Source organism: Astatotilapia calliptera, chromosome 22 (assembly GCF_964374335.1).
Source record: "Astatotilapia calliptera chromosome 22, fAstCal68.1, whole genome shotgun sequence".
NCBI classification, from domain to species: domain Eukaryota; kingdom Metazoa; phylum Chordata; class Actinopteri; order Cichliformes; family Cichlidae; genus Astatotilapia; species Astatotilapia calliptera.
Window position 1 is genome coordinate 3088856 of NC_137442.1, and position 21922 is coordinate 3110777.

Below are 21922 nucleotides of genomic sequence, written 5' to 3' on the forward strand. Positions count from 1 at the left end.
ACATTTGGTTGCGTCTGCGTCCACAGATCTCAGACTCAGAGGGAGAGAGTTCCAGAGTCTGGGGTCACTGTGGTAAAAGCTCTGTCTCCTTTAGTTTTCAGCCTCGTACGATGTACAGTAAGCAGACCCTGATCACAAGAGCTCAGGGACCTGCTGTGGCTGTATGGCTGAAACAGTTTAATGATGTAAGCTGCTGCTTGCCCAGGAAGAACTCATGAAGACAGAGTCCACTTCAAGAGTCTGATTCTGAGTTCAACAGGGAGCCTGTGCAGCTGGATGAACAACACTGTGGACATTGGAGCGACTTTATTCTTACAGAAGTGAACAATTAATTACAGTGATGAAATAAATGAATAACAATTTCCAGTTCAGGGGATGACATAACGGCCCTTAACTTAGCAATTTAAGGGAAGAAACAAGACAGAACGAGAGATTTGAGATTTTAAACTAAATCAATGCAGAGTCAAGAGTTACCCCAAGAGTCCAGACTAGTGATGGTAAGTTTGATTCTTTTTACTGAATCGAGCTTGAATGAGTCACTCACCAAAATGAATCGGGTTTTTTGAGTCACTGAGTCAGTTGCCCAGAGAGTGCAAAAAATGTACATTTTCACTCAAACTTAATTTGTTTCTCTTTTCATGTAAATCATACTGCTAAGATGAGTGACTGGAAAAGAAAAACAACTATTTTTATAGAGCAAAAAAGAGCAAAAAAAATTAAGATTTCTAAAGGGAACATTTATTTTATTTATTTTTATTTTATTTTATTAGTATTTTCCTCAAATGTGTCAAATAGCTATGGAGAGCATCCTCACACAGAACATCACATCCTGGTTTGGGAACAGCTGTGTGAAGGACCAAAAAGCTCTCCAGAGAGTGATCCGTACAGCAGAACGCTGCTGCAGGATTGCTCTCCCCCCGCTTCAGGACACCTACACCAGGAGATGCCAGACTAGAGCAGCACAGATACTGAAGGACCCGTCCCATCCTGGCAACAAACTGTTCCAACTTCTGCAATCTGGAAGGTTCTGCATCATCCAGGCAAGGCCAGAGAGACTCAAGAGGAGCTTCTATCCCTAAGCCATCCGGGCCCTAAACCATAACTGGCTGTTGTTTTTTTCCCCACAATTTTAATTATAAGCTAGATATATTTCTACTAATGAAATTAGTTTGCAAACAGCAACAGGGATGAGTCAGTGAGTCAGTTGGGGTTGTGAATCATGATTCACGAGGCAGTAAAGTGATTCTTGAGTATTGAACGATTCGTTCATGATTTGCACATCACTAGTCCAGACAGACGATTTAAATGTGATTAAATGGTGCAAAGGACTTTCATTTCACTGGGCACAAATCTGTCCAGGTTAAGTTAAGTTCAACCCCAAACCATTCTTCAAAAAATACTTATATTCAATAACATGTGAGCTGATAGATCCAAGTCCCTGTGTGAGTCAGTCAGATGATTTCCATAGAGAGGCACTTTGCATCAGCAGCACCATGCTCCAGTGCTCTGGGAGAGTTTATAGTCCTGAGAGTTGAACACTGGATGACTGACAGCTGTCCTTCATCACAACAGAAGCCACAGAAATCCTCCTCATCAAAAACATGACTTTGATCTGCGTCCTCATCTGGACTCTCCTCTGCTGCTGCTTCACAGGTAAAGTCCAGAGAATCAAACTCCTCTCCTCTATCAACATCTGTCCCTCTGAAATGAAGCCCACAAAACCATGAAGCTTATGTTTTTGTCTCTGTGTCCTCAGAGTCCAGAGGACAATATACAGTGACTCAGCCTGGAGCAGTGAGCTCTGCTGTGGGAGGATCTGTGAGCATCAAGTGTACGACCAGTCAGAATGTTAATAGTAATTGGTTATCCTGGTACCAATAGAAAGATGGAGGAGTTCCTAAACTGCTCATTTACCATATTAGCACTCGATATTCAGGGATTCCAGCTCGTTTTACAGGCAGTGGATCAAACTCTGACTTCACTCTGACCATCAGTGGAGTCCAGGCTGAAGATGCAGCAGTTTATTACTGTCAGAGTTTTCACTATCCTAACAGCCAGCTTGTGTTCACATAGTGAAAAACAGTCGTACAAAAACCTCCCTCAGTCAGACTGAACAGAAACTGAAGTGACTGCTGCAGCTGGAAGATACTGCAGAGACTGATACAGTTCACTGAGGACACACACACACACACACACACACACACACACACACACACACACACACACACACACACACACACACACAGTGAAAATGTCATTGTTGCTAAAGGAAAAAAAAGTTGGAAATATATCAATTTTTTGAAACCCAGTTGATAAAAAATATTATCACAAAAAATCATTTATGACCTTTGACCTCTGCTTCATACCAGCTCAAATAAATCTCAATTTCTAAATATCGATCATTATCAAAAATCATATTTCTGTAAGAAAAAAAATCTAACACTAAATGAACTCAGCAAAAGTCAGTGAGTCATAATTATCTGCACAATTTAGCAAATACTTCAAATAGAAACTTTAAGTCCAAATCAGTCAAATGATCAAATTTCCATCTTTTCTTTCTCAGGTTTTTAGATTTTCTCTTTTTTGCTCTTCAACACTGCCACGGTACAAAGACCTGTTGACTTCCTATTCATGTTCTTTGATTATTAATATGATTCGTTTCATTTATTTTCTGTTTTCCAGTCGCATCTCTTCATCCCTCTGTTCCTTATGTTCTGTCAACCCGTGTCTCAGAGCTATTCTCTGGTTCCCTGTTTTATTTGGATTCTGCGTTCTGTGTGAGTGTATTCGTCATGTCTGATGAGGTTCAGCTGTGTCTGCCTTCTGTGGTGTATTCCCTCGTTACCCTCTGTGTATATTAGTATGTGTTCTAATAATAGCACTGACACATGTTCACATTCCTCAAATTGAGTTATTAATATTTAAACAGGTTATAGTCAAAGGTCAGCTGCCAATCTCAGAGTTAACCAACTCTGACTTTAAACTTAGGAGTTAAAACTGCTTTGTTCCTGAAAGCAGTTGAACAAATTGAGTTGAGCTGGAATCTTGAGCTCTCAGTTTGAGAACAGATGAAGGTAAATTTATTGAACCGTTTACCTCGACTTAAGCACATACCTGTGTACTGAACAGCCCTCGTCAGTGGATCCCAACACCAGTATTTGACAGTAACAGGTGAGCCTCAACTTTAATTGGTAAAGAGACACCATGAGAACTGACATTACAATACTTTTATTTTACAAAAGTCAGCGTCTTTCAGTTCAAAGTTTGTTAGGCAGCTATTGCACATTTAAAACAACAACACAAACACAACGCAGCAACAAGAAACTATGCAGTATATTATAACCGAATACTTAAACATGACTGCACAACAACCTTTCAAAAGAACATTTGTAGATGAATTGTTATTTTCCTTCCAATACTTGAAGCATTTTCTGAACATCACTTTTTGGTGCATGGCTTGTTGCATGCATACCCCACCTGTCTTAACGGGACTATAAATACAACTATATACAGTCACATTTGTAAAAACAAACAACTTTTATACTAAACACTTTTAAAATGTACAATTTTGAAGAAGCCCAGGAGCAATCCCATTTCAGAACACTTAGAATAACACACTTCCTCCCAAAAGGCCACAGGTCTCAACCACAGCTTTCCAGCATCAGTTCATGTAAATGCAGCTACAGCTTTCCAAATCCCAGGAATCCTTTTAATGCAGTGTTCATAAGATCTTTAAATTGATCCTCGTATGCAACACGTCTCGGAAGATACAGGGATAAGCTGCACATCGATGCGTATCCCCGACTCCTGATCATAAAAGTCTATGTTGCAGGACCCCAGTGGTGGAAGTAAGTCAGCCCCAGTTATAAAGACCAGCAGCTCTTCAAATGTGTGGTCCACCTCTTGTTCTGTTAAAATACATACAACTAGTAAATAAAGCGTAATGTGTAGGTTCATGAATAAAAGATTTATAATCAGTTACACTGACTGTTATGTAGAGCGGTTGCATTAATGACAATTTAGGAGTCAAAAACAGGTTGTTAGGCAAAACGAATACTGCGAAGCATCGTATAATGAAAAAGCAAAGCAATCCTGCCCTCCTAAGACACAGGACATTAATTTTTGTCCTCTGAGTCGGAGACCTGTATGTCAAGGACCCTTGACAGGTATTCATATACCTAAATGCCAAGAGAAAGAAAATATGTGTGTCGTCATTAGGATAGGGATTTATGTTGGTGTGAGAGACTGTAGCCTACAAGTTCATATTGTTCAATGACAGTTATGACATGTTGTGTTTCAGGTGATTTTAAAGAAAAAAAAACACCAAAATAACGTACTGAATACTTTTAACAAAAAAACTCTGTATATTAAATTACTTCTTAAAATACCTACCCCAACACTGATCACGAGAATAGACTCATTCTTGTACAGCGCTTTTCTGCTCCAACTGCTCAGTGTTTTATACAACAAACTGCAACATGCTGAAACATTTCATTACTTTGCTTTACTTCATGTATTGAAAGTTGCTTAATTCTACTGACTCATATTGACTTTCTACAGATAGCACACTGGTTTCCAATTAGAATCCTGCAAATCATTATTTAGAGTTTAATATTGACATCACCACAAAAGTAAGACAAACACTCAATTCTTATTTAATGTAGATTTTTTTTTATTCTTTAAAACTTTAAACAAACTTTAAACTTTAAACAAAGCAATGAAAAATGAGAGAAGAAATTGGAGAAGAAAAAAAAAAGCTACAGAATGCAGTGTGAAAGTAAGACCAGCATGAAAGTCACAGTTAGTCAGGTCAGGACTGGGGACACTGGTCTCTCATCAGTGGCTCTGAGACCAGAGTGTGGGAGCCCTGGGTGGCCTCACAGGTCACAGAGCCCACCTTCATCCAGTGGTCTGCAGGGAGCCTCAGGGTGCTGCTCCAGCTGTAGAGGCCGTCGTTCTCCTGCACCACGGGGCTCCTGCTCTCCTCCCAGCTGATGCTGCCACTGCCATCCACCTTCCAGGACAGACTCCAGTCTGAGGGGAAGCCCTTGTTGGCCACACACATGAGCGTGGCCTTCCCCTGTTTCAGCTCCTCACTGGAGGGACCCAGCACCTTCAGGGCGGGGCGGGTATCACCTAGGAAACACCAATCAGCTTAGAGGACAGGAGCCACAATTTGAATTTCTCCGTTAAGAAGTTTCTGTCAGGTGTTTTTTCTGCTCCACCAGTCATTCACTCACACATTGTTTCACTTCCCTTTAAGAAACCTCTCATGCATATCAGCACAGAGAGAATCATCACACAGTTTGAGCTGAAATATGTTCAAACTACACTGGAAATAAAAGAACAAAACAAAACAAAGATGTGTCAACACTTTTAAAAGATGTTAAGCTTCAACATCATCAGTTCTTCATAATAAACAGCTTGTTCTGGATAAGAAACTCAATACCACTACTTACCTAATGTGTTTTTTTTAATTGCTTACATTGTTGTAAATGATATGATACAATAAGAACACCAGAGATCTTTATCTTCACTATGTGCAGTTTAACTTTTTTCAAAACCTCTGACTGTAGAGAGACACGGCTCTCTGACTCTGTCAGACTGGATTAAAACTAAAAGCTCTCGAGACTTAACCAGATATATGTATATGTAAAATATCCTCAAGTCCACTCTGATGTTTCATATTGTGTTTAATATTCATTTTAACATTTATTCTGAAGCTAACTTTATGTCTTCATGAAAATGTATCTAAAAACTATTTTCCTGAGGTTTTTTCTGGCACACTGAACAGAAAAGTTAAGATAACCACAAGAAAGAAATTTGCTAAAGTAAATGAGGTTTAAGTTCGACTTACTTCCAAATTCCAGTCTGGTTCCTCCACCAAAAGTCCACCACAGTGATACAAACTCATTGAGGCGCCGTACAAAAACCTCTGACTGCAGAGACATGGCTCTCTGACTCTGTTAGACTGAACTAAACCTACAAGCCCTGAAAATACAACTTTACCATCAGAACTAGAAATAATAATTAATACTATGAAACATCCCACAATTTCATTGGAAATTGTCCTGAGTGTCTGAATATTCATTTCCAAAGCTGACTTTGTTTCTTAGGACAAAATTTATGAATAAAATAATTATTCAGTTACACAAAAAGTTTCCTAGCCTTTCATATTAAATGAAATTAAAGAAAAGAGAAGAAAATTACATAAAAAAAAAAAAGCTCTAAGGCTGACTTACTTCCAAATTCCAGTCTGGTTCCTCCACCAAAAGTCCACCACAGTGATACAAACTCATTGAGCCGCCGTACAAAAACCTCTGACTGTAGAGAGACACAGCTCTCTGACTCTGAAACAAACAAACTCCATCCATCCAACCATCTATCTTCATCCGCTTTATCCGAGGTCGGGTCGCGGGGGCAGCAGCCTAAGCAAAGAGGCCCAGACCTCCCTCTCCCCAGCCACCTCCTCCAGCTTATCCGGGGGAATACCAAGGCGTTCCCAGGCCAGCCGAGACATATAATCTCTCCAGCGTGTCCTGGGTCTGCCCCGGGGCCTCCTCCCGGTGGGACATGCCTGGAACACCTCACCCAGGAGGCACCCAGGGGGCATCCTTGTCAGATGCCCGAACCACCTCAGCTGGCTCCTTTCGATGTGGAGCAGCAGCTGCTCTACTCTGAGCCCCTCCCGGATGGCCGAACTTCTCACCCTATCTCTAAGGGAGAGGCCAGCCACCCTTCGGAGGAAGCTCATTTCTGCTGCTTGTATCCGCGATCTCCTTTCTTTCGGTCACTACCCACAGCTCGTGGCCATAGGTGAGGGTAGGGACGTAGATCGACCGGTAAATTGAGAGCTTCGCTTTTACACTCAGCTCCCTCTTCACCACGACGGACCGGTGCAGCGTCTGCATTAATGCAGCTGCAGCCCCAATCCGTCTGTCGATCTCCGGTTCCCTTCTCCCATCACTCGCGAACAAGACCCCGAGATACTTGAACTCCTCCACTTGGGGCAGGAACTCATGCCCGACCCGGAGTGGGCACTCCAACCTTTTCCGGCTGAGAACCATGGCCTCAGATTTGGAGGTGCTGATACTCATTCCCGCTGCTTCACACTCGGCTGCGAACCGTTCCAGTGCGAGCTGGAGGCCCTCACCCGATGAAGCCAACAGAACCACATCATCCGCAAAAATCAGAGATGAGATTCTGAGGCCACCAAAGCGAAAGCCCTCCGCCACTTGGCTGCGCCTAGAAATCCTGTCCATAAAAATTATGAACAGAACCGGAGACAAAGGGCAGCCCTGGCGGAGCCCATCACCCACCGGGAACGAGTCCGACTTATTGCCGGCAATGCGAACCAAGCTCTTGCAACGGTTGTATAGGGATCGAATGGCCCGTAGCAAAGGGCCAGACACCCCATATTCCCGCAACACCTCCCACAGGACACCCCTAGGGACACGGTCGAATGCCTTCTCCAAGTCCACAAAACACATGTAGACTGGTTGGGCAAACTCCCATGCACCCTCAAGTATCCTGGAGAGGATAAAGAGCTGGTCCAGTGTTCCGCGACCAGGACAAAAACCGCATTGTTCCTCCTGTATCCGAGGTTCGACTAGCGGACGAACTCTCCTTTCCAGCACCCTGGCATAGACTTTCCCAGGGAGGCTGAGGAGTGTGATCCCCCTGTAGTTGGAACACACCCTCCGGTCCCCCTTCTTAAAGATGGGGACCACCACCCCGGTCTGCCAGTCCACAGGTACTGCTCCTGATCTCCACGCAACATTGCAGAGGCGTGTCAACCAGGACAGCCCTACAACGTCCAGAGCCTTCAGGAACTCGGGGCCGACCTCATCAACACCAGGGGCTCTGCCACCAAGGAGTTGTTTAACTGCCTCAGTGACCTCGCCTCCGGAAATTGGCGGGTCATTCAAGGTTCAAGGTTCAAGGTTCTTTATTTGTCACATGCATAGTTATACAAGTATAACACACAGTGAAATGTAGCCTGACACGCTCCTCGATAGGGATGGGTACCGGTGTCCGGTGCCATGATGGCACCGGTTCTGACATAAACGGTAGTAACCAGACCGAAAAGCAGCGCACATTTCGGTGCTTTAGTTCGGTGCTTTTTTTTCCTGAGCTTTCCTGAGTACGTACGTTCTGTTAGAGCAGAGCTACAGATTAAAAATGCCCAAGACGAAGCGGTCAAAAGTCTGGCTGTACTTCACAGCAAAATATGCAAACTCAGCAGCAACAAGTGCTTTAAGCTGATACTGTGATACTGTCAAAGAAGGTAACACCAAGAATCCGATTAAACAGCTGGCGACGCATAGCGTTTTTTTTAAAAGCCGAGAAATGCGCCGTATTTGATAGCTTGCTGCGAGACCTCACACCGTGCACGTCGGGTGGGTTGCCAGTTATCGGACCCGGAGCAACATCCCCCAAAAACCCGAAGAACAGAGTCCTGGCCCCTAGCCCTGCCAGTGTAGCAGAAATGATGACGGATGATGATGGCAGCAGCAGCAGTTCTTCTCTGCATGAGGAGCTTCATGTTGTTCGTGTGTAATTTACGTTGAGTAGGCTAACCATGTTATTACATTAATGCATGTAAGGTGAACTAGCAAACATCATCATAGCTACATGCGGCTGTCTTCTTGTTTGATGGCAGATACTCCCTTCACCCTGGCCAAAAAGGCTAAAATGACCAAAGAAAAAGTGGGAAACAGTTAAACATGAGAGGGTTTAAGTTTGTGTTTTTTCCATTGTTTAAGCACTGCTTCCAGCCAAGAGTGATGCCATTTATATGCCACATAGCTGCAGAAAAGGCTAATATTGATATCTTTTTACAAAAAAAAACAGCTGAACATGAGAGGTTTTTGGACAAAGTTTGTGTTCTCCATTCTTTAAGCACCGGTTCGAGCACCGTTTAAGCACCGGCACCGTTTCAAAAGTACCGATTTGGCACCGGTATCGGATAAAACCTAAACGATACCCATCCCTACTCCTCGACATGTGCAAAAAAATTGGGGGGGGGGGGGGGTGTAGAGGAAAAACATTATATATATATATATATATATGTAGTATATACATTGGGTGAATGTGCAGTAGTAGCAGCAAGCAGGTGAATTCTGTACATTAATATGAATAGACATCTGACTATTTTACAGGATAGACAATATAAACATATTTAAAATTAAAGGAATTGAAATGTACATTGTGCCTTGGTTTAGTGTCTGGAAGAGTCCTGACTCAGTCAATTATAGATGATGTGAGAGGGCGGGTGTGTGTGTTTAGAGCACGGATGGCTTGGGGATAGAAGCTCCTCTTTTTTTTTTTTTTTTTTTTTTTTTTTGGCCTGTCCCGTTTGGCTCTTTTGCATCAGAATTGTTGTCTAAAGGCAAAGAAAGATGCCCAATGGATTTACTTCACCAAATTGACCATCCCAGCCTTGCCGTAATGGTCCATTTGATTCACCTTTTATTGTTTATTTTATTTTCACTTACTGAATATGGGACAGACTTTACTGGGGGAAAGAAGGGGAGAAAGAAAGAGGGAAAGAGAAACAGCTGAGAAGAGGGACGGGGGAGAAGGGCAAAAACCAAAAACCAACAGAGTGAGCAGAAAAAGAAAAGAAAAAAAAATGCATATATCAGTCACCTGGGTCACCTGCTGAGAAAGAAAAAAGAAAACAAGCAGAAGAGAACAAGAGTAATAGAATAAACAACATCACAATGATATATGGGAATATGACAGTAAATACTAAATATTACACATTATTGTGCAGCACATAAGATCAACACAACACAGTGTGCTTTGAGGTAGGAGCCAAAAAGGGTGTAGTTTGTGGGTGTGATCACCCGTGGTACACCTGTGAGCATGGACGCGCTTGTTTTTTGTTTTTTTAAAAGGTTCCTTCATGTAATGATCTGCTAGAGGGTGTGGGGGGGCCACAGCCCCGTCCTCCAGGGCATGAAGCAGGTATGGAGGAGATCAAAACTCCAGACATCCAGAGGCCCCCAGAACACAAGAGACCAAGGAAGACCAACAGAGGGGCAGCCGCGCCACTGTCCCAGAAAGAGCTGAGGAGAGTCCCAGATGAGGGCTCACTCAGCAGCCGCGGAGCAGAAACCAGGGGGAGTTGCAGTGACGCGCCCGTGAGCTCCGCCGGCAGCCAGCCGTGCCTGAGTGACCGAGCCCCAGGCCGAGAGGCCGGGGGCACCCCACCTCCGAAGTGACCCGAGCAAGCCCCAGGCTCCAGGCCCCGATAAGCGGCCGCCAAGGAGTGAGCCGGTGTGTACCTGGACGCCCACCCCCGGACACAAAGAACCACCAACGCACCGATGTCTGAGGGAGTCCGCCACCGGCAGGGGAAGTGGTAGTAGGGGGAGATAGGCCTCCATACCTTGGAGGGCCTAAGATGTCCCCAGAGAGGTGGCGCCTGACACCCAACCTGACATATAGACACAGAAATACAGTCACACACATATACAAACATCTATTCCCACCCTCATGCTCTCATATACACTTACTCCACACTCAACCAACGTGGAGACAGACATAAAGAGACGCTGTACACACGATCACACTCCCCAAGCGTACTCTAACCCTTGCCCCTGGAGGGGGGGAACTGCACCCAGACCCAGGTGGTGTTACCCTTTTCCCTGCGGTGGGGGGAGGCAGACCGCCCGGACTCCGCAGCAGCAGGGAGGCCCCACACTCCAGACCGCAGTCGGACGGCCAACTCCTCCTCCTAGCCCCCCCGCTCCAGCAGGCCGCAGAGAACGGGGGTGAGAGAAGACTCCAAACCTCCCTCCACCCGCTCATTGTAGTGTTGATGCATGTGTGTTCTAAGGTGCATTTAAAACCCAGGAGGGCATGGAGCTACCTGCCAGAGAGCAGCAGGTAAGCGCATGGTCCCTCCTGTTGGCCCTCAATGTCTACGTGTATTTAACATTGAGAGGTGGGCAACGACACCAGGGGTGGGGTGTACACCCTGATGGTACTTTGGGTTCCGTGTATCGTGCCCACCCCCAAGATCCTATATGTATGTGTAATGAGAGTGTGAGTAATGTGAATGTCTAAGTTGTGGGATAAAATTGAGGCAGAGGCAGCCAGAAGGGGGGGGGGTGGCCTCCTCTGCACCCTGGTGACATACCCCTACTCCAAGGTCCTGCATGTGTGGGTGGTTGTGGTGGAGCGGGAAGAGGGAGGCAGCTGGAGATGGGGAGGGAAGGAAGGGAGGGGCAAGTGACCCCTCCCTGGGGCCAGCTCCCCCACTGACCCCAGTAGGCACCCCCATACTCCACGACCCGCCAGGGAAAGGGGGCCCAGGCCCATCCAGACCGGGGCCCAGCGCAGCAGCGCCTCCCGGCCCCACAGAGCCCAGGGCAGTCCACCCAACCCCACCACAGAGAAAACTGCACCCACCCCACCATCCACTCTTCTTCCAGACTACATAAGACAATAAACACCCAGGCTGAGATCTTCCTCCACCTCTCCTGTGTCTCCCCCTCCTGCAGAGAGAGCCCCTGAGGAGAGGAAAGCTCCTGCAAGATGTGACAATCTTCCCCACCAGTTGAAGAGCCCCCCAGGTGGCTCGATGCACCGGCGGCACCCTGCTCCAGGGCTGGGCCCCCATGCACCCACCCGCCCACAACCCCGGCAACACACCAACCAGGACCCAAGCCCCCGAGGCCCGGCCCGGGCCCCAGCCCAGAGACGGAGCGCCCCCAGAACCTCACGCCCATCCCGGACCCACCCAGGGGCAGCCAGGCTACCAGGTCAGTAACCCACGTCCGTCAGCACAGACCCTCCCCTAGTCCCGCTGCACGCAGCCGCGAGGAAACAGTCACCTGAGAGCCCACAGAGCCCCCAACCGGACATGACCGCTACCCCGGGTTGAGCCCCCCAAGGAAGATGCCTCCGGGGAACCCCCCGATGCCCTAAGCCTGTCCCTACCCCCACACCAATCACAACAGTGAAGGCGGGACCAAACTATGACCCCCCACCCCCACTAGGTGATGGAGCTGATCAAAGGAGCCCAGAGCAATTGATCTGATGTGGTGGCAGAGGCTCTATCAAGACTAATGTAATCTAATAGATAATTTCTATATTGGTTAGAATTAAGATTATTTTTATTTTTCCAGTTCATGAGGACAGTTTTCTTGGCTATGCATAGGGCAGTGAAAACCATATGGGCAATATTCTTTTCTGAAGTGACATTATCTAAGCTGCCCAACAAACACACTAAGGGGGAAGTTGGAATGTTACATTTCAGACACTTCGATAAGTCTTCACATATCTCGCGCCAAAACTTCTGAACTGGTGGACAGAACCAAAGAGCGTGGATATAATTGTCCGGTGAATTGGTTTGGCAGTGTGAGCAGTTGTTGGTAGACGTAAATCCCATCTTGAACATCTGATGACCTGTATAGTGCACTCTATGTAATATTTTGTATTGAATTAATTGAAGACTGGGATTTCTAATTAGATGAAAGGTTTTTAAGCAAATCTGAGACCAGAAGTTTAGGTCTAAGTTAACTGATAAATCCGCTTCCCATTTTGCAATAGGAAGTGATATTGATTCATCTGTTTTAGAAAGCATTCTGTATATTTTGGATAGTAATTTGGGGGTTTTAAGAGTAAGAAATTGAACCACACTTGGTGGTGTTTGTAGTTCAACTTGACCCGGTTTAAATTTCTTTTTTACTATGGATTTAATTTGTTGATATTCTAAAAATCTTTTCTTGTTGATCCCATATTGTGTAACTAGTCTGTCAAATGAAATAAATTCTGTTCCTTCTAGTATATGTTCTAAATATTTGATTCCTTTGCCACTCCAATCTGAAAAGTTTATCATATTATTGTTTTGTAATATGTCAGGGTTGTTCCAGATAGGTGTACGTTTGCATGGGATTAATGAAGACGCCGTCAATTTTAGAAACTCCCACCATGCTGTCAGAGAAGAGCTGATGTTGATGCTTTTAAAGCATTCATGTCGTTGGATGTTTGAGCTGATAAATGGTAGGTCTGAGATCTCTAGATTATTGCAGAGTGCTTGTTCTACATCTAGCCAAGGTTCATCTAAGAGGGTATGTTTTAGCCATCCTGAGATAAACTGAAGCCTGTTTGCTAAGAAGTAGTGCTGAAAGTTAGGCAGTTCTAGTCCTCCTTTATCTTTGGTCTGTTGTAGTGCTTTTAAGCTTATACGTGGGGGTTTATTTTCCAAAGGAATTTGGACATACATGAATCTAGAGATCTGAACCAATCTTGTGGCGGTTCATTGAGAATAAATAATTTATTTTTGGTAAGACCATCATTTTTATAGCGGCAACCCTTCCCATGAGCGATATGGGTAGACATTTCCATCTAGCCAGATCATCTTCTACCTTCTTTAAAAGTGGGATATGGTTTAATTTAGTTAGATCTGCAAGCTTGGGAGAAACATTAATACCTAAATATTTTATATTTCCCGATTGCAGTGGTGTAGAAGAGGAATTATGGAGGGAGCAATTAATCGGTAGAACTGTAGATTTTGACCAGTTAATTGAGTAATCTGATATTCTTGCAAAAGAGTTTATCAATTCAATCACCCCAGAGATATTGGTTTGTGAATTTTGGAGAAAGAGTAACACATCATCCGCATAAAGGCTGATTTTATGTTCCACGTTCTTGCATTTTATGCCCTTAATTACTGAATTCTGTCTAATTGCTGCTGCTAGTGGTTCAATAAAAATTGCAAACAGTGAAGGGGAGAGTGGGCATCCCTGCCTGGTGCCCCTCAAGAGACAGAAGCTGGAGGATGTCTGGTCATTTGTTCTAACACAAACTGTTGGGGAATTATATAATATTTTTAACCAGTTTATGAAAGAGGATCCAAAACCAAATTTGTGTAAAGTTGCAAATAGAAATTTCCAGTTAACTCTGTCGAATGCTTTTTCTGCGTCTAAAGAGAATATTGTAGTTTCTAGGTTTTTACTGTATGAGTAGTCTATCAAATTAAGTAATCTACGTGTATTTGTTGATGAGTGCCTACCTTTTATGAAACCAGTTTGGTCAGGATGAATTAAGAGGGGGGTTATTTTCTCCAGTCTCTTTGAGAGAGCTTTGCAGATTATTTTAAGGTCTACGTTTATAAGGGATATTGGACGATAGCTTGAGGGATATACAGGGTCTTTGCCTGGTTTTAGCAGGAGATTAATGTTTGCAGAATTCATATTTGATGGAAGTCTGCCCTTTTCTTTAATTTCCAACAACGTTCTGTAGAAAACTGGTGCTAGAATCGACCAGAATTCTTTGTAGAATTCTGCAGGAAAGCCGTCTGGACCTGGAGCCTTATTATTGGGCATACTTATCAGAGCTTCCTGGAGATAGAAGCTCCTCTTGAGTCTCTCTGTCCTTGCCCGGAAGATGCGGAACCTTCTACCAGATTGCAGAAGTTGGAACAGTTTGTTGCCAGGATGGGACGGGTCCTTCAGTATCTGCGCTGCTCTAGTTCGGCATCTCCTGGTGTAGGTGTCCTGAAGCGGGGGGAGAGCAATCCTGCAGCAGCGTTCTGCTGTACGGATCACTCTCTGGAGAGCTTTTTGGTCCTTCACACAGCTGTTCCCAAACCACGATGTTCTGTGTGAGGATGCTCTCCACAGCGCCTGTATAGAAAATCCTGAGGATCTTTGGAGAGACCCTGAACTTCCTCAGTTGTCGTAGGTGATACAGGCGCTGCCTAGCCTTTTTGGTCTGGACCTGAATGTGGGCAGCCCATGTCAGGTCTGAGGAGATGTGGACACCAAGATACTTGAAGGACTGCACCCTCTCCACTGGAGCTCCATTGATGATAATGGGCTTGTAGTCTCTGTGCTGACCCCTTCTGAAGTCCACCACCAGCTCCTTGGTCTTGCTGACGTTCAGCTGGAGGTGGTTGTCCTGGCACCACGATGCCAGATTCTTCACTTCATCCATGTAGGCCGCCTCATCGTTGTTGGAGATGGCACCCAACACCACTGTGTCGTCAGCAAACTTCACAATGGTGTTGGAGCCATGGGTGGCCACACAGTCTGAAGTGTAGATGGAGTAGAGCAGTGGCGAGAGGACACATCCCTGAGGTGCTCCTGTGTTGATGGTGATGCTGTTGGAGAAGCACCTGCCCACCCTCACCACCTGAGTTCTGCCAGTGAGGAAGTCCAACACCCATGCACACAGACGGCTGTTAAGTCCCAGATCCCTCAGCTTTGTGAACAGTCTGCAGGGCACTATTGTGTTAAACGCTGAACTGTAATCAACAAACAGCATTCGCACATAGTTACCCTGTTTCTTGTCCACGTGGCTGAGAGTGGTGTGTAGGACGTGGGCGATGGCATCCTCTGTGGATCTGTTGGATCTGTAGGCGAACTGCAGCGGATCTGTGGTGTCTGGGATGGAGGAGGAGATGATGTTCTTCAGCAGCCTCTCAAACACCTTCATTACTACCGAGGTCAGTGCAACTGGCCGGTAATCGTTCAGGGATGAGGGTTTGCTGTTCTTGGGCACAGGGATGATGGTGGATCTTTTGAAGCATGTGGGGACCACAGACTTCGCCAGGGACTCGTTGAAGATGTAAGTGAACACACCTGCTAGCTGATCAGCACAGCAGCGCAGCAGACGGCCGGTGATGCCGTCTGGCCCCGCCGCTTTCCTTGTGTTCACTCTCCTCAGTGCCGCTCGGACGTCATGCTCCGCGATGCTGGTCACCGGTCTCTCGCTGATGACGTCACTGTCCTCGGTAGTCAGGCGGTAGATAGCATTAGCCGCCTGGCTAACCTCGAAACGGGCGTAGAACTGATTCAGCTCGTTGGTGAATGCAGAGTCAGCGTTGATCAGCGCAGTGTCCCTGGCTTTGTAGTCCGTAATGGTGCGTAGTCCGTGCCACATACTCCGTGTGTCGCCCTGGTGGAAGCGGGACTCCACACGTTCCCGGTACCGGCGTTTGGGATCTCTCACCGCGCGCCGCACGCCGTATGAGGCCGCTTTGTAGGCGCTCATATCGCCAGTGGCGAGACCCGCGTTGTAGGAGGCGGTCCTGGCGTTTACTGCAGTGCGGATCGATCTGTCCATCCACGGTTTCTGGTTTGGGAATGAGGTGACTCTCGCAGTGGGGATAATCTCCTCCGCTAGCATATTGACGAAGCATACTGCTACTTCCGTAAACTCGTTGATGTCGACTGCGCATGCTCTGAACATGTCCCAGTCGACGTCGTTGAGTGCGTCCTGTAGCGTAGCTTCTGATTGGGCAGTCCACCGTTTTACCTCCCTCGTGGTTACTTCTTCCCTCCGTATGCTTTGTTTATACTGGGGGATGAGGAAGATGGCGTTATGGTCAGACTTCCCAAAAGCTGGGTGTGAGACAGCTTTGTAGCCCTGCTTGTATGGCGTGTAGCAGTGATCCAAAATTCGATCCCCTCTCGTTGGACACGAGACATGCTGGTAAAAGTTTGGCATGACTTGTCTGAGGTTCGCTTTGTTAAAGTCTCCTGCTACAATGAGGGCTGCGCCCGGGTCCTTGTTTTGAAGCGAGCTCAGCACATCATGTAATTCGGACAAAGCCATACCTGTGTCCGCTTGGGGTGGGATGTAGACCGCCGTGGCGATGACCGAGGTGAACTCACGGGGCAGATAGAAAGGGCGGCACTTAATGCTCAGGAACTCCAGATGTGGCGAGCAGCCGCTGGAGAGAGTAGAAATGCTCCTGGCATCACACCACTTTCTGTTTACCATGAAACACACTCCCCCACCTTTGGTTTTGTTTGACTCTGCCGTTCTGTCCGCGCGGAGCACAAAGAATGAATCCGACGGAGTTACGGCCTGGTCCGGCACGGTGGGGGTCAGCCATGTCTCCGTGAAGCACAGAATGTTGCAGTCCCTCATTCCCCTCATCCCCAGACTCTGCTTCCTCCGTATCAGTGGGATTAAGGAGGTCCTCGAAGTATTCCTTCCACCGCCTGACAATTTTCTCAGTCGACGTAATATTTAAAACTAATATTTATTAATAAACACAGTTTAATTAACTTACTTCCAACATCCAGTCTGGTTCCGCCACCAAAAGTCCACCACAGTGATACAAACTCATTGAGCCGCCGTACAAAAACCTCTGGCTGTAGAGAGACACGGCTCTCTGACTCTGAAACAAACAAACTCAACTAAATCATTCACTGTTTGCACAGCAGCAATGACTCAGCTGATATGACTCCTTCAAAAACCATCATACAAATATTAGTTTAAATACAGTTAGATCCAAACATGTTTGGATGATGACACATTTTTACAATTTTACTTTGTACATCAACAGAGTGAAATCTGACTTAAACAATTCAGACTTGACTGAAATCCAGACCTTCAAGGCCCATAAAGCTCCTTATCCACGTCGAGTTTTGTATCAGCTGTTTAGGAATCTCAGCCATATTTAGACATTGTCCCACATTTTCAGAGGCACACAATTAATTGGACAAACCGAGATAATTGTTAATAAAACAGTTTTTAATATTTGGATGAAAATCCTCTGTAGACATCACTACCTAATGCCTTGAATACATGGAGATCACCAAATGCTGTGTCCTTCTTTGAGATGCTCTACCAGGCCTTTACTGAAGCCATCTTCAATTTCAATTTCTGCTTCAGTTTCAATTTCTGATTTGACCATTGAAGAATATCCTATTTCTTTGCCAGAGTAAGTCGTGGGTGTTTTTTTTACAGTTTTCTTTGAGCCATTATCCATTTGCACTGTGAAGGGTTGTCCAGTGCTTGTGCAGCACTTGGTTGAATGTGAGCAGAGAGTAAAGATGTGTACACTTCATCCTGCTACCTGTATCAGCATTCACATCATCAATAAACACTAGTGCCCCAGCTACACTGGCAGCCATACACATCAGTGCCAGAACATTGGCTCTACCATCTTTGACAGGCGATGTGATTTGCTTCAGATCAGTTTTTCTCCTTTGTAATCCAATTGTGCTGAAAAATCTTCATCTTGGAACTGTTCCTGCTCTTTCAAATGTTTAACTGGCAAAGTCTAATCCAGTCTTCCAGTTCTTGAGGGTAACCACTGGTTTGCAACCAGTAACAGTTTCCTTTCATGAACATGACTCTTGATCTCTTGACAGTAGACTTTGAGTATGATACAACTGCCTGGGTTGGCTGTAGCTCAGAAGCATCTGTCCAGTGCATCTATCTGAGTCTGAATGTTTGTAAGAGTTATATAGAAAGCACCTACATAAGAAAAGCATAGAAACAATTCTTGTATTTCTTTGTGGGTGAATGAGACAAGTTGTGTAAAGTGTAGCCCAAAGCTCAGATAGAGGTCTGAGTGCTCAGACTACAACACAAAAGCACTGTAAAAGAACCAGTCCATTTCCCTCCCAAAGAGTGTTTTAGACCCATCAATGGGCTTCATAGTTTGTACATCAGGAGAAGACTTAACGTCGACCCCACCCCCGAATTTTTTTTTTTCACAAAACACGTTGGCCAATTGAAATGACATGTATGAATTTACATTGTGATGACTGCTTATGTAATCCTGTTAGAGTTGGTGTGAAAAAACACAAACAAAGGGATGAACTGAAAAAAGGAGCTTTATTTGCTAAAACACAAAACTCTGAAAATAGGAACAAGGAGTAAAGTGGGTGTAGTGTGGGCCTCAAGGAAACACGGCTACAAGCAGAAATAAACTGAGGATTTAAATCAGGATAACGAGGGGATGGGCAACCGATGGGAACACAGGACGAACAAATGAGACATAAGCTGTGTCCCAAAACATCGGCTGCATCCTTCGGAGGACGCGGTCTACGTGGGCCGGGTCCTTCAAAGACCGAGAAGGCCGGAAGTGCGGGGCTGTGAAATGGGACGATCTAGCCTTCAGATCTGCGTCACCGCTGTGTCGGTGGTGTTTAATAAACTCGGCCGTCTGCTCCTTGTTATCTAAAATATAACAGGACACTGGCGTAAATTCTCGACCGTCTCACACTTCTGTTTAATCAGTTTTCTGTTTAACGTTTATTCAGCTGTGTGAAAATCCCGGCGGAACCCACCCGATGGATTAATAAAGTTTTATTCAATCTAATAATCTAATAACTTTGATCTCAGCCAAACCGATTTACTCCAGAACAAATAAAACACAGAAAAAGGCAAACAATTTCATTTTTAAGTTATCCGAGTGACTTATATCATGTTTAACCTGAGTAGCGAAAGAGCGGGGGTCTGAAAACGATGAAGCCGGGAGTCCGCTGCTCTCGCCGGCTGGAGTGACCATTGAACCCCCCGGCTTGCTATCGAGCTGGTGGGTAACAGACGTCTCCGAAAACGTCGGCACACTTTTGCAAATATGCGATGTCTTGATAAACCAAGCAGATATTTGTAATTTACGCAGCTACTTTCTCGCCTTAAAATATGTTAAAAGTTTATTTTGTGGCCCAGAAAGATTAATAAGAGTAATTTTAAAACTTAGTGCCATTGTTGGCAGCTGAAATTTGGCTGGGCCGCGCTATGAATTCTGGGATATGGTGGGCCACGAAGGACACACCCCACCCATCCTTCAAATTTGGGGAAATGAAGGACGCATTTGAAGGAGTTGACGAATTGGGACAGCCTTCGTCGCCTGGCTGTGACGTAATCGGCCTTCAAATGCGGCCTCCGGAGGATGCAGCCGACATTTTGGGACACAGCTATAATGAGATGAGGGGGAAGCAAAACTATACACAATACACGTGAGACAAGGACTACCAAAATAAAACAGGAAACACAACATAGAGACAGAGAGCGAGGGACAGCGAGGGGGTAACATGATGGGCTGGAAAGACGACACAGACGAGACCAAGACAACCAGGACACGAAAGAGAACAGACTAAATAAATAGAAATATAAACAATTAAAGTAGGAAGCACAAATCAAGACTAAGAAACAAAATCACCACAATAATAAATAACCAAGTCCAAAAAAACACAAAAACACTGGGTCAAAGACACATGACACTCCTGAATAGTGGCGCTTGACAAGATCATCAGGCAGGTGTGTGATTGCCAGCAGGTGTTTGTGGTCCAGAAGTGGAAACTCCTCTCAAAGTCCTGATGCTGCACAAAGACGAGAACACCAGAACACACACACACAGTGATAGTGGAGGCAGAGAGAGAGCTGGTGGAGGAGAGAATGGCAGAAATAGCAGGTCAGACTGACTAGGACAGAAGGACCATGACAGTCTGCACGGAAAATCTACAGGGGTGTCGAACTCCAGGCCTCGAGGGCCGGTGTCCTGCAGGTTTTAGATCTCACCCTGGGTCATCACACCTGAATCAAATGATTAGTTCATTGCCAAGAATCTGGAGAACTTCAAGACACTTTAAGGAGGTCATTTAGTTATTTAAATCAGCTGTGTTGGATCAAGGATACATCTAAAACCAGTAGGACACCGGCCCTCGAGGCCTGGAGTTCGACACCTGTGATCTACACCTTCAACTTTCTTCAGATGTTAAACAGGAACCAAACCAAAACTTTAATTAGAAAAGTGAGAAGAATAAACTACATAACAGAGCAGATAAGAGAAATGGAAACACTGGGGAGGCTATAATACTACTACTACTAATAATAATAAAAATAACAAAATCACCACAAGGTCCAACGTGAACAAGACCTGAAACATATCACGAGGATAACTAAAGTCAAAACAGGAATCTAAAAACAAACACAAGAATCAAACAAAGTTCATAAGCACTAGCACAGTAATGAAATCAAAGCAGGATTAAAAGTGCAACTCTGGGAACATGAAAAACTCAACATTGATCATCTCCTCTCATCACAAAAAATGACCAAGGTCCAAAAAATATAACCAGTATTCCTGTTCCTTTAAATCAGGGGTCTCAAACTTAATTGAGCTGTGAGCCACTGCTGGCACTGTCATCTCGTTGAAGGGCCAATTTAGTGTTCAAGCAGTGAAAAAACACCATCCAAACAAGAAAACAAATATTTCTGAAAATGTAGTGTTTTTTTATTTTTTTATTTTTTTATGTCAAATATTGTTTAACAAGACAAAACTGCAAACGTGAGCACAGTACTTCACACTCTTAACAAACTGAAGCCTTTCATTGAACTACAAAGTAAACACATTGGTACTGTCTTTCTGGTTGTTTTAAAGAACTTATTGTAACATTGCACTCAACAGCACACAAACCCTCCCTAACAAAAAAAGGAACTTCAAGGGCCAAATTGTGTTGTAATTCTTCATGTTAGTGTGAGAGATACACATATTGACGGGGCCGGGTTATGTTAAAAAGTATAAATTGTTATACTTTGTTCATTGGTTCAAAGGTACCCCACACTTCTTTTTTTGTTTGCTTTTTTGTTCTGGTGTATTTTTCATTTGAACTGTTATTCTGCCAGAGTACTCATATTTACAAGATGGCATTGAACGCCCCATTGGTGTGTCAGGAAAACTCTTTTGTACATATGTTCCTTGAAGGGGATTTGGAGTCGTTCTTTTTCCACCGCAGCAAAGGGCTAGGAGTAGGAGAGGAGCTGCTGTATGTTTTTGTTATCGATCTGATTGTGAAATAAAGCATATGCAGTGAGAAAGCAACTCCCGGAGTCATCCCTGCCTAAAAGCTGCAACATATCATGGCGAGCCAGCCAGGAGGAAGGTTTGAAGAACTTCCAGCACAAGAGTGAAGCAGAAGCCTGGTTAGCGCCATTAGCTGCTAACGTTAGCGCTACCGCACCGCTGAAGAAAAACCTTTCTCCAAGCACCGGACCTGAAATCTGATGGGCTAAAGACAAGCTTGTGAGTACCCACAATGGAGGTAGAAGCCCTACGAGATAAGATCACCGCCAAACTCTGCCAGCTAAGTCGTGATCAGCTCATAGAAGTGGGTTATAATGTGAAAGGCTTTGCTACACCGCTAGATGAGCCTACAAA

At 45.0% G+C, this 21922-nt stretch overlaps 1 long non-coding RNA gene and 1 gene segment (V, D, J or C); both read right to left on the bottom strand.

The window, feature by feature from the left end:
• Nucleotides 1-7412, bottom strand: part of LOC145423571 (uncharacterized) — a 71086-nt gene extending 63674 nt beyond the window's left edge. The window contains exon 1 of the long non-coding RNA XR_013904619.1: nucleotides 7288-7412. This is a non-coding gene — a long non-coding RNA (uncharacterized LOC145423571). The remainder of the gene's footprint in view (nucleotides 1-7287) is intronic.
• LOC113014270 (Ig kappa-b4 chain C region-like) lies at nucleotides 3213-6851 on the bottom strand. The segment is given in 2 exon segments: nucleotides 3213-5136; nucleotides 5858-6851. Coding segments are annotated over 2 exon segments (420 nt in total).
• Nucleotides 7413-21922: the final 14510 nt, after the last annotated feature.